Below are 15,094 nucleotides of genomic sequence, written 5' to 3'. Positions count from 1 at the left end.
TACCTATAGGAGTTCCATCCTTGAGCCAGGTGATGCTCGGCACAGGGACCCCTGAGGCCTCACACAGCAGGGCCACATGGGAGCCAAGGGTGTAGTTCAAGGACTCCCGGAGAGACCCATCCAGGACAGGTGGAACTGAGGAAATAAAATAATTTCAAAAAGTTTATCACACCCTTTTTAAAATAGTTGTTCAAAGTGTTTGAAAATAGAGCAGAGGGATTCTCACCATGAACTGTGAGTCTGAATGTCCTGTCCACCTGTCCAGCCACATTGGATACCTTGCAGGTGTAGGTGCCACCATCTGCCAACTGGGAACCAAAAAAGGAAGGTCATTGGCAAAGGCAGGACTCAGCTCCTTCATGTTATGCTGGCTCATGCATGTGTTCTGAATCAGGTCAATTAATTAAGAAATGTCTCCAGTTTTCCCAGTCTTTCCCAGTCTATGTATGTTATGAAATGAATATGCCAAAGTTAAATACACTTGAGACCTTATATATGTTTAGGTACAGTGGGCTCCAAAAGTCTACTATGACAATCTCTAATATTGTCACATAAACCTGGAAATATTGAGAAAGTTTGAGGATTCAGAAAGTAAGTGAAAGTGTCAGAAGTCAAATTGTTATTCTAAGCAAAGAGAGACTTTGTCAAAGTCAAGTCATGGCTAAAGGTTTCTAAGAGGGCAGTGCATGGAGCAATAAAACACTTTGCAGAAACTGGATCAATTGTATCCAAAGCACGATCAGGCAGACCCAAAGTGACCACACCATCAGACGATCGATACATCAAGCTTAGTTCCCTGAGAGATAGAACAATTACTTCATCACAGATACAGAATTTGCTAAATAAATCACATAAGATTCCAATCAGCAGTCGTCCTGTCAAAAGAAGGCTGTCCTGTAGTGACTCAGAGGATGAGTAACAGTTTCTAAATCAATTCTCAGGAGGGGAAACCAGGGCAAACACATGAGGTGGGCTGAGAAATACCAGAATTTCACAGTGGATCATGAAAAAAGTTCTATTTACAGATGAATCCAAGTTCTAGATTTCTGTCAGTAACAGAAGGAGACAAACAGGAGAGAGAATGAAACCACCGTATTTCAAACCTGCAGTGAAACATGGTGGTGGGAATATTCAAGTCTGGGAGTGTTTTGGACACCTGCACTGAACTGACTCCAAGTACCACTCCATTCTTCAGACACATGCTCCACTGTCTGGTTCTATCGTTGTGGAGAAGGATGCATACTGCAGCTGGATAATGGGCCCAAACACACCTCAAAGCCTTGACAGATCTACTTGAAGGCCAGAGACGACTAAGGAGTGTGGAGTTCCTCCACAGTCACCTGACCTCAACCCCACTGAACATTTATCGGGGCACTTGAAGACTGAGAAAGCCAAGCACTCTGTGACAACACAAGAAGCTTTGTGGAACACTGTCAAATCATGTGCAAGGACAACACTATCTTCCATACCAGCTCGAGTGCATCCTGTCATTAAAGCAAAAGGGGAACAAAACAAATACTAAGATATTCTGAAATTCATGGATTCAACTTTTCACTCAAAATTGTTCACCTAATATAGTCATTTGTAATGAAAGAGTATTGCATTTGAAACTAAATGTAAAATAGAAGTATCTTGACTCGTGGTCTTAGACTTCTGGACCCCACTGTACATAGAAATCATCTTTCAAAAGCCACTTTGAGTCCTTAAAATTTTTTTTTTTGTTGGGTTTTTTTGCAGCCTTCAACATGTAAGACGTCAACACATTTTGTCCTGACCTGAACTCCTATGATCTCCAGCTGGTGACGATCCATCTTCAGTCCGTTCCCTGCGGCCAGTTGCAGCCCATTCTTGTACCATGTGACCTCGGGTTCAGGAACGCCCTGGGCTTCACATCTCAGGGTGACAGAGGAGCCGACTTGCGGGGTGACCGAGTCTGACTCAGCATCCAGACGGGGCTTCAGGGTGGGCAGGACTGATGGTTTACACACACAGATATCTCAGTTTGATTCAGTGATTCACTCCTGAACTGGCCTCGCTCACAGCTGGCCTGCAGTAAACAGTTTTTTTTTCCTGGACAATGTTTTGAGATTTGATCATCTGTATATGCAGCGAAATTGTGCAGATGGGTCACCATGTGTTCGCTCACCATAAACACTAAGGAGAATACTCTTCTGGTCCTGGCCTGCTGAGTTGGTGGCTGTACATACATATTGCCCTGCATCTTCTAGTCCCGCCCGGGGCAACTGCAGCATCTGGCCTCCTATAATATATATAATATAATATGAAATGTAATATCTGTGCCATTATTAGATTCAAACACAGGAAATACTCCTGACAAGAATGATTTGGGTGTCAGAGGTGGCCGAGGTCTGACCTGGCAGAATGTGGATGCCCGTGCTGAAGTGGAGGACCTGGCCGTCTCTGGTCCAGGTGATCTCTGGAGGAGGGTACGCTTGGACGTCACACAGCAAAGACACCATGTCGCCCTCGATCACACTAACCTCCTCCTCTTTGTGGCCAATTATCCTCGGAGGCACTGGAAGAGAAAACAACATTTGTGGTGTACATGTAGAGGGCAAGCTGTTCTGTAACTTTCATGTCATGTCTGTGCTTGCTTGTGTTTGATTGTCGTTGTATCGTTTGTCATTGCACACTGTAATTTAATCTGCTTTTATTGCTGCCCATGTTTCTGTTCTGCTTTGACTGTAATTGACATGCCAGCATTATGATTGTTGTTTTAAACTTGTTTCTTGATTTTAGGTTGACAACTTTACACCTGGCCAGGGACTACAGATGAAAACTAGCATTTTGGCTAATTCTAGCATATTTAATATGCACTGTCCCTGAGAAATAGACTGGATAAATAAAAAGAAATAAGAATGAGAGCACATCTTATAACTTCCATTATAAAACACCTGAAAGACATGTACTGGTCTTTTTGATTGCATAGGAAATTGAATATAGGGTCATTCCATGCTAACTCAGACAGAATTCTGAGCTTTCATGTCATGAATTTTCTTTAAAAAATATCTTTAAGATTCTTTAGAATTTTTGTTAAGTTTGGCCCTCTTACCTAAATTTAATATTTTTTGGGATTATTTGTATGTGTATTCTCAGCCTCATGAATTGATTATTTATCACTGGAATGGGAAATTCGTCCTGAACATCCAAGAAACCCTGAGAATAATTTACAACTTGTCTTCATGTTATTAGTAATGGCAGAATATATGCAGTAATCAGATTACATTTTTTATTACCCGTATAAAGAATCTTTTATTTTCAAAAATGTATATCTCCACTAGTTTCACTTGTTTAAAGGAGAGTGCCTTGGAGTTTTCTTGTGATTTCTGAGCCTAGTTTCACTTTGTTGCAACCAAATGCTGATTCTGGAGACTCCCTAAAAACTTTGCGTGGGGGCAGTGTTGTGTGCCTGCTGTGCATTCTCATCGGCTTCCATTGGGTGTCTTGTCACTTGTAATTGAAAACATCATTTTCTAAACCTAACCAAGCAGTTTTATTGCCTAAACCTAACCAAAATGCGGCTGAAAACTGATATGTTTTTAAATATCTGAAAACCATAAACTCAATTAGTAAAAGTCCATAAAACAAACTCTACATACATGTGGGACATGAATTCTGTTCATCCACATGAAAGTCATGTGCAAGATGTATTCATCCAGCATGACTTATAGAGAGGAAAGTAATTGAGCACCTTCATACTACATCACCTACAGGCCTACATGTCCAAAACATGTCCACATAGATGTCAGGTCAAATACACAAATTATTGAAAACAACATGCAGTCAGAGCACGTCATTGAGCCTGCTGAAGCATGCATCGCCACATCCTGCAAAAGAACGCCTATCCGAGTGAAATACCAAGTTTTCAGTGAGACCTGTTGATTCTGTGTTGTATTAATATACTAAAGTTAAATCACATCCTGATGTTATTTGGTCCTGCTTAACAAATTAAGTGCCACAGATCTCACTAAATATAGCTTCAGGGCTGAAAAACACTTTTTGACTGTTTATTTTCCCTACTGACCCTGTACAGAGGTAGTGGTGAAGCCTTACCTTGCACTGTTAGACTGAAGTGCTTCTCCACTGTTCCAACCTTGTTCTCAGCTACACACGAATACCCAGCCATGTCTGAAACCTGCACACTGAGGAGCTGAGACATGGGATAGAAGAGTTATCCCTGAAAAAAACATGTCCCCATTGGACCCGTTCACACACTGGTATTTGTCTTAAAGTCAGCACAACTAACCTGGAGCTGAGTCCCATCCTCGCTGATGTGGTGCTGTGAGTCTGTGTGCACCGGCTGCCCATCTCTCAGCCAGGAGATGACCGGAGCGGGGTGTCCAGTCGCGTCACAGTGGAGGACCACGGTGCTGTTGACCACTGCTCCCATTTCCTCCATGAACTCCTCTGATGCTCCCATAATAACAGGAGGGACTGCAGAGGTAAACACAACAGATATCCCTTTCAGAAATCATTTCCAAATATTTTTACACCATACATTTGAATTATGTGCACTTGCTTACCCAGGATCTCCAGTTCAAAGTGCATGCGGTCTTCTCCAGCTTCATTAACAGCCTGGCATGTGTACTTTCCAGCGTCTTCCTTCTGTACTCGGGTGATTTGTAGCACCTGTCCACCTGAAAGAACAAAATAATTTGTCCACGGATATGAAACCCCGGTCCAACACAACAGACACACACTGCTGTTTTTAACTGAGATCACAGAGGAAGGAGTTCCCTCAGACCTGGACGTAGTACCACCCCATCGGCAGAGGTGAGTTTTCGTCCATCCTTGTACCAGCTCAGCTTTGGTGGAGGGATGGCGTTACTTTCACAGGAGAGGCTGATTGGATGGCCCAGGACCACCTCACGCTTCTCTATCATGTCCTCTTTGTCATCACCCTCATGTCCCAGACCCCAGGCTGCTTCTCTGTTGGTCACCCGGTGAAAGACCGGAGGAACTAGCAAGACATGACTTTCTATTAAAAGTTATCAAAAAAATAAACTTGTATAATATTAGAGCAACAATTAATCCATTAGTTGTCAACTATTTAACAAATAGCCAACTATTCTGGTAATCAACAAACTCATTTTCTGACATTTTATAAACCAAACGACTAATCAATTAATCAACACTGACAATAATCATTACTTGCAGCTTTAGCTAATAGTATTTGAGAAGAAGATTGCGTTTCAGTTTGAACTTTAGACAATATATTTACACAGATTTAACCAAACACACCCTGAATGGTGACACGAAAGTCTCTCTTGTCCTCTCCTGCAGAGTTGGTGACCACACAGGTGTACTGCCCCTCATGGGAGAGCATGGCGTTCTCAATATGGAGGACATGGCCACTCTCCTTAATGCCAGCATGAAGGGTTCCAGTCAGCAACTAAAGACAAAAAACATATATCAGATGATTATAGTCCACTGTAATCTGTCAGAAATAGTTCTATAAAGTCTTTTGTGGCTCTGGAGGGAGACGGGCAAAAACGGATAAATTCCCTTGAATTTGCATCGTGGGTAATGTACGGGCCAGGTTTGACAAGGAGCTAAAAAAAACACTTATGAACATATTTTGACTGTTGATTTTTGCCAAAAAGGACTAAAACATTTTTTTGACATAGCTAATTTTTGTAATATTATATTCACTGGTTTCATTTTATAGATACATATTTGAACTATGTTGACTCCAGTTTTTTGTTTTTTTAATTGGGTTAAGCTACAGCTTGTAATGGCTTTTGGACAACACATTTATCTTAGTTCCTCAGCTCAATACATACATATTCTTTCACAATTTCAACCTTTTCTGAGCTAATTACTAACATAATTTTCATCATTTTCAACAAGGGTTAGATAAGAAGAGCTTCTGAGTCAACAAAACATTTGGCAGGTTTTTGAATGCCTGGCTTTAAAAACACAATTTTCAGTCTGTAACCTTTTTTTTTTTTTGTTATGTTAAATGTGTTATATAACAGCACCTGCATGCCAATTTAGAAAAACAGATGTTACATGAATCCAAACTCTCACTCTCCTCATGTATTTACTGCTGCTTAACACAAGCACACACACATAAAGGTGTTGGAGGAAAATTGGAGCCGCACATGAAAATACAGGTTAAAGAAAAACACAGTATTAGTACAGTATTTGACATTATAATACCCAATCACTGGATTATTCTTCTACGTCTTTGCTATAATTAACAAGATTAGTCAACATACAAATGTGGAAAGTGGAGGTGGGTTGTGCAAGAGGATGCCAATGCTGCTAAGGCTGTTGCAATTTGTACTGGTTGCCAGTAGAGGCTGAACTTGTTCCATTAAAATCACATCAATAGTACACGTTTGTAAGATGCAGAGGACGACACACCAACCTGTCCATCTTTGAACCAGTTAACCTTGGGCTCAGGGAAACCTTTGCTCAGGCAGGAGAGAGTTAAACTCCCGTTGATCCGAACTTTCTCTTCCTGACCACCAAACGATAAAGATGTAGAATCGCCTTCTATCTGTGGTGGGACTGAAAAAGGCAGACGTATCATTAAAGGTTCTGTCTCAGCCTCTTCAATTTGTTATGAAGATGAAGTTGTGAAGTTGTGAAGATGAAGATGTCTCTTACCCAGCACACTCAGGGAATAATGTTTGGTGGCAGTGCCGGCTGGATTCATGGCCCTGCAGGTGTAGAGGCCAGTGCTTTCTCCCTGAGCTGAGCCCAGTCGCAGCGCCTGTCCACCCCGGGTGTATGTCAGCTGGGGACTGGACACGATGGGCTGGTTGTCCTTTAACCAGGTGATACTGGGTGTGGGTGAGCCCTCAACATCACAGGGGAGCACTGTGGGGAAGCCGAGCACCACTGACACCTCTGAGGTCTCAGTAGGGCCCTTGATGGTCGGGGGAGCTGGAGAGAAAGAGCAATACACTAATGTTTAACAGGCAGTAAGAGTTTTACTGGCCCATAGCACAGAATGAATAGATCCTCAGGGGGTTGACCTGTTCTGTGCAGGCGACCCTCTAAATGCAGTGTGTGATACTCTGGGTAATTACAGCACATGCTCTTTAGGTGACAGAAATCCCCAGAGCCTGCATAAAGAGAGTTCAGTATGTGCTCACAGTCCAGGCAGTGTGGCGTAAGCTAAATCATCTAACTAGAGAGGCTCAGTTTACACATGAATTAAATATTATGTTCAGTTATTTTCTTTCTACCACAGCACTTTTGAAAAAGAAACCAACTTAATATCCTGATCATTTTTAAAGGATTTTCTTTTTCTTATTTCATTTATTTCCTTTAATATTTTGACTAGAAAGAAAATACATGAAAGCATAAAGTGAATTCAGGTCATTGTGTTGTGAGTGAATGGTATGTGTCTTTTAAGCACTGATCAGCACTGGTATTAACGTCCGGCCTGATCACAAGTGGACAGCCATCAGTACACACTTGGCACTAACATGTGTCTTGAGGGATGACTTGTGATGGGATTGAACTTCCCCACTCTACAGTATATGCAAATAAACACGTACATCACTGGAACAAATGGATATGATAACCCTAACCCTTTTTTACAAAAAAAGGAAATATCTTCATGTTTATCGTTGTCCAAATTAACAAGAGGAAGAAAAATATAAGAATTTTTAATACAGTGTTTCTCTAAAGGCCATAACTTACAAAATTGCCTGAATTTTTTATTGGAGTCTGGGGACTTTCTCCACGGGTGCCAAAGAAGACTATATTGGTTACTGTTTACTGTATTTTTAAAATTTGAAATGTTTGCCATCAATAAAATGTTGTCTTCTTTCTTAAATTTAGGGTAAATGGTTAAAACAATGTGTGTGTGAGGCACCTAAGACACATAAGCAGACAGGCTGGTACAGCGATGCTGCAATAAGCTTCTTACAAAGAAAGAAACAACTTCATGTATTGCATTTAATGCCAAATTTAAAAAGAAGCCGTTTCGCAAAGACTTTTAAAGCTTCTCCTCATTCAACAACTCTCAAAATTGTGTGATTTGTTAAGGAAGTCTGGGAACATTGTGGTTACAGTTCAACTGTGCGCCCAATGAGCCCAATCACATAGTTTGCATTACAGTGAACCACATGGAAATCAGGCCAGTGAATAGTCCACTCTGCCTCTTCTTCTTCTTCTTCTTCTTCTTCTTCTTCTTCTTCTTCTTCTTCTTCTTCTTCTTCTTCTTCTTCTCCTACTACTTCTTCTCAGAGGACATCAGTTGAGTAGGCGGTCCGTCAATGTGACGCACTGCTAAAAGAATGTGGTGACATGTATCCCAGACCCCCTCTGGATGTGGTCTGAGTGATCAGATCTCAAATGTGTCCTTAATGCATCTTTAAGGCATTGACATCTGTACTCTTGTAATCGGATCACTCAGGATGGATGTTAATACCAGACCTGAACCTTAGTCACCTTAGTTAAAGTGAGGAGAAATAGTAGAGACCTTGCACTGTGAGTCTGAACTGGCGCATCTGAGTTCCTGCGTTGTTACTGGCCAGACACTGGTAAAGTCCCTGGTCCCTCAGTCTGACTGACTTCACCTTCAGCACCTGGCCATCTTCCAGAAACTCCACATGTGGGTCTCCATCACGGGACAGAACCCTGGAGAGAGGAAGGAACGATGGATCAAATCAATACCATGGATGCTGTATCCCGTGTGCGGCGCTGAATGTCACATCAATAATCTGATGCTTACTCTCCATCACGGCTCCATTCCACTCTGGGTGCTGGTCGTCCGCTAACCCGGCACTGAAACTCCACCTCCTGGCCCAGCGCCACAGTTAGCTCCTGCAGCCGGGATGTTCCTGAGATCACTGGCGGAGCTGTAACAGTGCACACACACACCAGAAATACACTTGTTAATTTACATGGTTTGATGGATTCATGTGACTGATCTAAATGCTGAATGGGATAATGATCTAAATAAATTCAAATTCACTGTTTGGAGAAAAAGACAGACATTAAAACCATCCAGTTAAGAGGGCCATCAGTTAAGCTGTTAATGAGATCATTAGCATTGATATAAATGGCTAGTCTTTGTAGGTGTGAGAGGACGACAACTCTCAGGATGTATGCTACATTAAACAGAGTATTAGAGTTTAATTAAACGGTTTAAGCTCTTTGGAGGCTTTAGACTGCTGTTCTAGGATATTTTAATTCCACTGATGGCAAGAAAAATGTCCTTTTTAACTCTCTACTTAATGCAGGAGGCATCCTTAAATTTGCCTCTTCCCCACTTTATTTTTATTCATACTAAATACCAGCATGACAGCTGGTTTATGAGCTCACCTTGTACCACGATGTTATATTCTCTCCGGGCCTCTCCAGCTGAGTTTTGAGCTGTGCAAGAAAATCTTCCTGCATGTTCTGGCTGAACTCTGTAGATTCTCAGCATCCTGTTCCCATTCTGCAGGTACACCCCAGGACTGTCCACCTGGAGGCACAGAAATCAAATTAGTGCATCCATATGACTCACAAAAAAGTAGACTGTGGGTATAAGCCTGCCATAGGCCAACTATTTTTCTCCTTCTGCTATCTGCTCTTTACCATTCACCCATCACTACGTGAAAGTGAAAAATCTGATATTTCTGATGGGAAGTGGGGACATCTCCAGCCGGGTGTTTTTAACATGAACTCATGACATCTCTAGCCTCCTTTGTGGTGTTCAGAACAGGTGACCTCGGGCCAGTTTCCAGTCATGTTTTTGGAGAAAAACACAACAAATTTTGAGAAGAAGTCGGGACATCTTCAGCCATGTTTTTGCCAACAAAACCGAATGTTTTTGGCAAGAAGTATGGACATCTCCAGCCAAGTTTGTGCAGACAAAACCAGATGTTTTTTCAGAGCCCCTGGGACATCTCCAGCCTTCTTTGTGACGATCAATACTGGTCTTCTAAGCCAAAATATGATTTTCCTAATCCTAACCAAGTAGTTTCTGTACCTTAACCTAACCAGATCATAAGCACAGCATTGTCACAACATAAAATACAAAATTGAACCTAAATCAACAGAAACGTACATTTCTAACATTTATTCTGGCGATTGGGTTGCACAAAGACAAGGATTGTGCAGTAAGGTGGGCCAGCTTTTTTTGCAGGGATTAAGCCATTTTAATGCCAGGGCTCGCCTCCACCAAAAAACAACACCCACACAACACTATTTCGTAAGGGCACCAAGATGATTGTGATTGGTTTTAAGAAAAACACACAAGTCAGCGCAAATTCCCATATACCAGAATAATAATGGGTTCAGTCAGACCTTTCTCCAGCGCTGGCACAGCGTGCATCCCTAGCGTTTCATTGTAATTAAAACAAAAACCACTCAGTGGCATTGTACAGCTAGATATCAACAAGATACAGTATATTAACACGCTACCTAAGTTCTAAATTTACTGTAAATGGGAATTCAGGTTGAAAACAAAACTCACAGGACGACCATCTTTGGTCCAGGTGATTGTTGGAGAGGGGATCCCAAAGGCATCGCAGCCCAGAGTGAGAGGCTGCTTCAAGGTGACAGTAAGGTTCAGAGGCTGGCCGTCATCTTGGATCTCTGGGGGAACTGTAGAAGCGTTAAAGAAAAAGTGAAGCATTGTGTTTTAACTATGTTTCAGTTCAGTTGAAGGTTTTTTGTTAAAAGTAAGAAAAATCGGTGTAACTGACTCACCATTTACTTTCAGCCTCGTCTTCCTCTCTACAGAGCCTGCCTCATTGGTTGCCACACACTTGAAGTCCCCGCTGTGGCTGGCAGACGCTGTGCTAATTATGAGAGCACCGTCCCTCGCCACAGAAAACTCTGATTGTTCGGGGTGTATCTCCAGGCCATTCTTGAACCAGCGTACCTTGGGACGAGGTGAACCTGAAGGTGGGGGAAAAAGAGAAGGAATATAAACTGAGCTTTATTGATCACGTCTGACAAAGAAAAGTTACTTCCATCTCTCTGCTTCTCAACAGGAAAATGTAATGGGCATGCAGCCCAGACTCGAACAAGCAGGCTCTACATTTATCTGTTGGACAGCAGAACAGCAGGGGAGACCATGCCAAAATTGTTAGAGTCCTTGTAGCCTGTGAGCTTAAGATTTCAAGGTCAGAGTCGCATAAAAAAGTAAGACACAGTATGCTGGAGAGATGTACGATTGAAAACACTAGCGTAAAGATTTATTACCAAACACTGAGGTGAGCATCTTGAGCAGTAAGAATAGGAGTGGTTGAACAAGCAGTTCAAAGTGGCTGAAACAGATGTGTTTTGTGGATTGCTGGGTGGAGACGAGCTTGAAATGGTCTAGAGGAGAAAGGTGGAATGGGGGTGAAGGTGAAGGTTGTCCCAGGAACAAGGACAGGCCAGAGAGCCGCAGTGAACGACCAGAGCAGTGGAGAGATCCAGTTGCCACGGCTCTGTCTATTTACAGAGGTGTTACATATACAAACACCACATGCGGGGGAGAGCAATCAAACACAGCAGCCTTCCTCAATCTTAAAAATACTGACCACAGGAGGCACAAGCAAAGGTGAAGTTGCCTTCCGTTGCCTTTCAGTACACATGTTTACAGTTAGTCAGCTCTGGGGCAAATTAATTATCTCATTGAACAGGAAATGCATACAGATGTTCTATTTTAGATGTTAACAGATCTCATTAGTCGACTTTGAATTTATTTTCTCGGGCTGACGAAGATTATCTCTTCCATGTGTTTCCCAAATAATTACCTCTATCAAATGCAATGTGCTTGTTGGTGAATTAATAGTATCCTTCTGGCAGAGACCGCTCTTTATCTTCCCTATACAAATAGATCTCTAGAGAACAATGAGTGGATCCTTGTTTCCTGCTGCCGGCTGCCTCTCAGGGGTGTCAAGAGCATCAAGCATTTGTGTGTGAGCCCTCTGAGGCCTGGTACAGTCTGCCTGCCTACCGGTATGACTTGGATGGAAGGAGGGCTAGTGTGGCTTCATCTTCCTCTTCCTGCGCTTCATGGTGCACCTCAGACATCTCTGTCCTTCATCTGCCAGCAGCAGCCTGTAATTAGGATTCCTCTCCCAGCAGGCCCCGACGCAGAGGAAAGCAGATGTGGCTCACTGAGGCAGCAGGCAGCAGACTGATGTTCCAGCTGTTGCTCCACATTAGACACAGTCCTCACCTTCTCTCACCGAGCTGGTTACCATGGCAGAGCTCCACACAAACAATACCTGTTTCCACGGGCTGTCAGAGGTATCTATCAGTGTATCTGCAGACGTACGCAGACACTCACTGTGTTTTGCTCTCCACACCCCTCCAGGATGCTCCCTTGTTCGCACAGAGATGTTAAAATATATAGACGACAGCATGTCTCTGGGTGCTGTGATAAAAAGAAGCTGTGCCTTTTAAGATGGTAAGGCTCTTTTTTAAAAGTTTGACAACTGAGGGTCTACAGTGACAGTGAAACATTCCTTTGATGGTGCACGACTACACGTATCTGTCCTACATTTAAGGAGGAGGAATATTCTTTTGTGTCATGAAAACAAACTAAGAAAGACCGATTCATTTTATGCTCTGAAAATGTAGTCACACCCTGTAAGTTGTGTCTCTTCTAAACGCCAGACCTTTGATTGTCCTGTTCTTTTTTCAGACGGTCTCAGGCTGACTCATCAGTGAATAATTTCCTACCTTCAGCAGGACAAGGGATGATGACCTTGCTGCTCGCTACTTTCTCCATTATGGCATCCCCAGGTTCTGCAAAGGATGGGGCCTCTGTGAGGACAGAAAAACATGTTAACCATGGTTCACAGTGCACCAAGGGCAGTTGATATAGTACACATTAAGTGTAAAACATGATGATTGTTAGTCAGTGTTATTAATACAATTACCAGTGTAGATAACTAAACCCAATAATTGAGAAACTCTGATGGCAAGAGAACACCAACAGCCAGGCTGACACCTTATGAGTAGCTATATTTAATTAAGTAGTCTCATTAAAATTAAGATCTCCTTTTCAAGAGAGACCTGAAGCAAAGCCGCTGTTTTAACTGCTCAGAGCGAGCCAGCTCTAAAGGAGAAAGTCAGGTGCAGAGCCAGACCTTCTGGAGGAATAAACACTTGCACACCCACACAGCAGATTCTGTTCTGATCTGGAGCTGTTTACAGACGTTGGAGAACTCACAGATACTTTTTAACTTTTGATATTCAAAAGTAAATTTATCTTCACTCCTGTTTATCAACCTGACTGCAGCAGTGATCCGTGAAGGTGACCTCCATTGTCGGGTGTTTATGTTTTGTAATGTTGACTGCTGACTGGAGCAGGAGGAGAAATGTACTTTACTTCAGGAACATATTGTTACCCAGAGGAAAGGGGGGAAAGAAGAGAGAGACCTGGAGTCTCTGGTGAGAGCTGAGTTCAGTGAGAGGTTGACCTGAAAAAAATGATTTTAATGTATAATGTAAATGTATATGTTAAACAATCAACATACACAAGTCAACAGAGGCTTAAAGAGCCAGTGTACTCCGTTAGAAGTGCTTGTCAGATGGTCAAATAATTCTGGACACCCCCTCCGCCCAACCTTTCCGGAGTTGGATTAGAGGGACGTGCTCAGCCTGTGTAAATTTTGATATCAGTAGGAGGAAATGGTTCTTTTTTACACTCCAAGCATGATTCACAATATATCTGTATACAGTATAGCAGAGTTTGATTTATTTCTGCTTATTCACAAATTGAACAAGCAGGGTTTGAAGAAGTGAACCGCAGATATTCACCAAGAATTTCCAGCTTGATCTCCAAGGTCTCCTGTCCGGCACTGTTCTTGGCCACACACTGGTAAGTGCCCTGGTCATCAAGGCTGACCCTCTCAATCCTGAGGGGCATAGTGTTCTTGGTCCCAACAGGAAGTCCATTGTGAAACCAACTGACCTCAGGGTTTGGTTCTCCTTGGACCACACATGGGAGAATCACTCTTTGGCCAATCAGGGCTTTCAAGAGGGAAGGTGCAGGCTGAATTCTGGGTTTAGCTGAGGACAAAAACACATTTCTGTTAAAATGCAGATTTCACAACATCTGTTAAACACCTATTTATTTACATATTTCACATATTTTACATATGTTTGAAGTCATGTTTTAGATTTTAAGGTTTCTAAGAAGTTCTACTTCCTAATGATGCCCCACAGAGTTACCTTGAATGTGTAAATTGTAGCTCAGGGACACATTGCCTGCTGGGTTCTCTGCAGTGCAGGTGTACATTTTACTATCAATCAGGCGCACATCAGTGATCCTCAGAGAGCCTGAAGGCAAAACAGTGAACCTGGGAAGTGGTTAGGGGTCAAGGGCAAAGAGATGGAGAAAAGAAAACACTTCATGAGTCACTTAAGATCTACAGCCACTGTGTTTTGGCAGAAGAGGTTTTCCTGTCAAAGCTACTGTATATTTACCTCAAATGTCCCATTTATATTGTGGAGAATGGGTACATCTATATGAGTACTATATAATAGTAACCATAACACTGCTGTTTTTATGTCACTAATGTATATTTAGATATCAACCTTTATTGTTGTGTTTCTGTGAGGACCAATTTCAAGATGCTTCTGTAACTATTTTTAGTAGGAGACAAGTTGATGAAAGCAGTTCCTGTAAACAGATTCAGACAGTGAATTCCCAGGACAGCTACTGCCGGAGGCTCATTGATGAAGTGGTTCATTAGTGTGTAAAATAATCAGATAATTTGTACACATTTTGAGCAAAAAGAGTGGGGCATAATGCTTATCCATTGTATGCTCCAAATACAAAACAAAGCGTGAGAGGAAGTGACAGCAACACAGAGTTGAAATACATTGTAGAGCTGTTGATGGCCTCTTTGCATTTGTGCTGTTTGGTCGCGATAAAGAAAAATGGATCTGTGATGGATGGAAGAAAAGCACTAAGTGGGAACTGGACCTTAGCCAGGCACTCGTAATCTCCCTAGTGAGTTCTTACTCTCACAATTACCATTGTACAGGGTAATTACAGTGTAAAAGGGTAGCCGGAGTTTGACCTGATGACATCAGCATGGGAAAGGTCACAGGCTCACAGAAATCAATGCATATTTTCCTGTTGGGAACAGTAATATGTGCAGCAACTGTT

At 42.3% G+C, this 15,094-nt stretch overlaps 1 protein-coding gene across 1 annotated transcript in view; it reads right to left on the bottom strand.

The window, feature by feature from the left end:
- hmcn2 (hemicentin 2) overlaps positions 1–15,094 on the bottom strand; it is a 60,703-nt gene that overhangs the window by 20,274 nt on the left and 25,335 nt on the right. The window contains exons 23-42 of the mRNA XM_073466458.1: positions 14,152–14,279; positions 13,738–13,989; positions 12,655–12,738; positions 10,684–10,875; positions 10,448–10,578; positions 9,310–9,454; positions 8,717–8,843; positions 8,465–8,622; positions 6,637–6,915; positions 6,395–6,537; positions 5,263–5,413; positions 4,766–4,981; positions 4,545–4,658; positions 4,268–4,455; positions 4,075–4,171; positions 2,375–2,536; positions 2,147–2,260; positions 1,776–1,972; positions 227–308; positions 4–135 (exon numbers count right to left, since the gene is read on the bottom strand). Of these exons, the coding sequence (XP_073322559.1) occupies positions 4–135; positions 227–308; positions 1,776–1,972; positions 2,147–2,260; positions 2,375–2,536; positions 4,075–4,171; positions 4,268–4,455; positions 4,545–4,658; positions 4,766–4,981; positions 5,263–5,413; positions 6,395–6,537; positions 6,637–6,915; positions 8,465–8,622; positions 8,717–8,843; positions 9,310–9,454; positions 10,448–10,578; positions 10,684–10,875; positions 12,655–12,738; positions 13,738–13,989; positions 14,152–14,279 (3,092 nt within the window). The remainder of the gene's footprint in view (positions 1–3; positions 136–226; positions 309–1,775; positions 1,973–2,146; positions 2,261–2,374; positions 2,537–4,074; positions 4,172–4,267; positions 4,456–4,544; positions 4,659–4,765; positions 4,982–5,262; positions 5,414–6,394; positions 6,538–6,636; positions 6,916–8,464; positions 8,623–8,716; positions 8,844–9,309; positions 9,455–10,447; positions 10,579–10,683; positions 10,876–12,654; positions 12,739–13,737; positions 13,990–14,151; positions 14,280–15,094) is intronic.

This window comes from Pagrus major, chromosome 5 (genome assembly GCF_040436345.1).
Source record: "Pagrus major chromosome 5, Pma_NU_1.0".
Taxonomy (NCBI): Eukaryota; Metazoa; Chordata; class Actinopteri; order Spariformes; family Sparidae; genus Pagrus; species Pagrus major.
The sequence above is the reverse complement of the archived record's forward strand: the minus strand, read 5'-3'. Positions and strand labels throughout refer to the sequence as shown.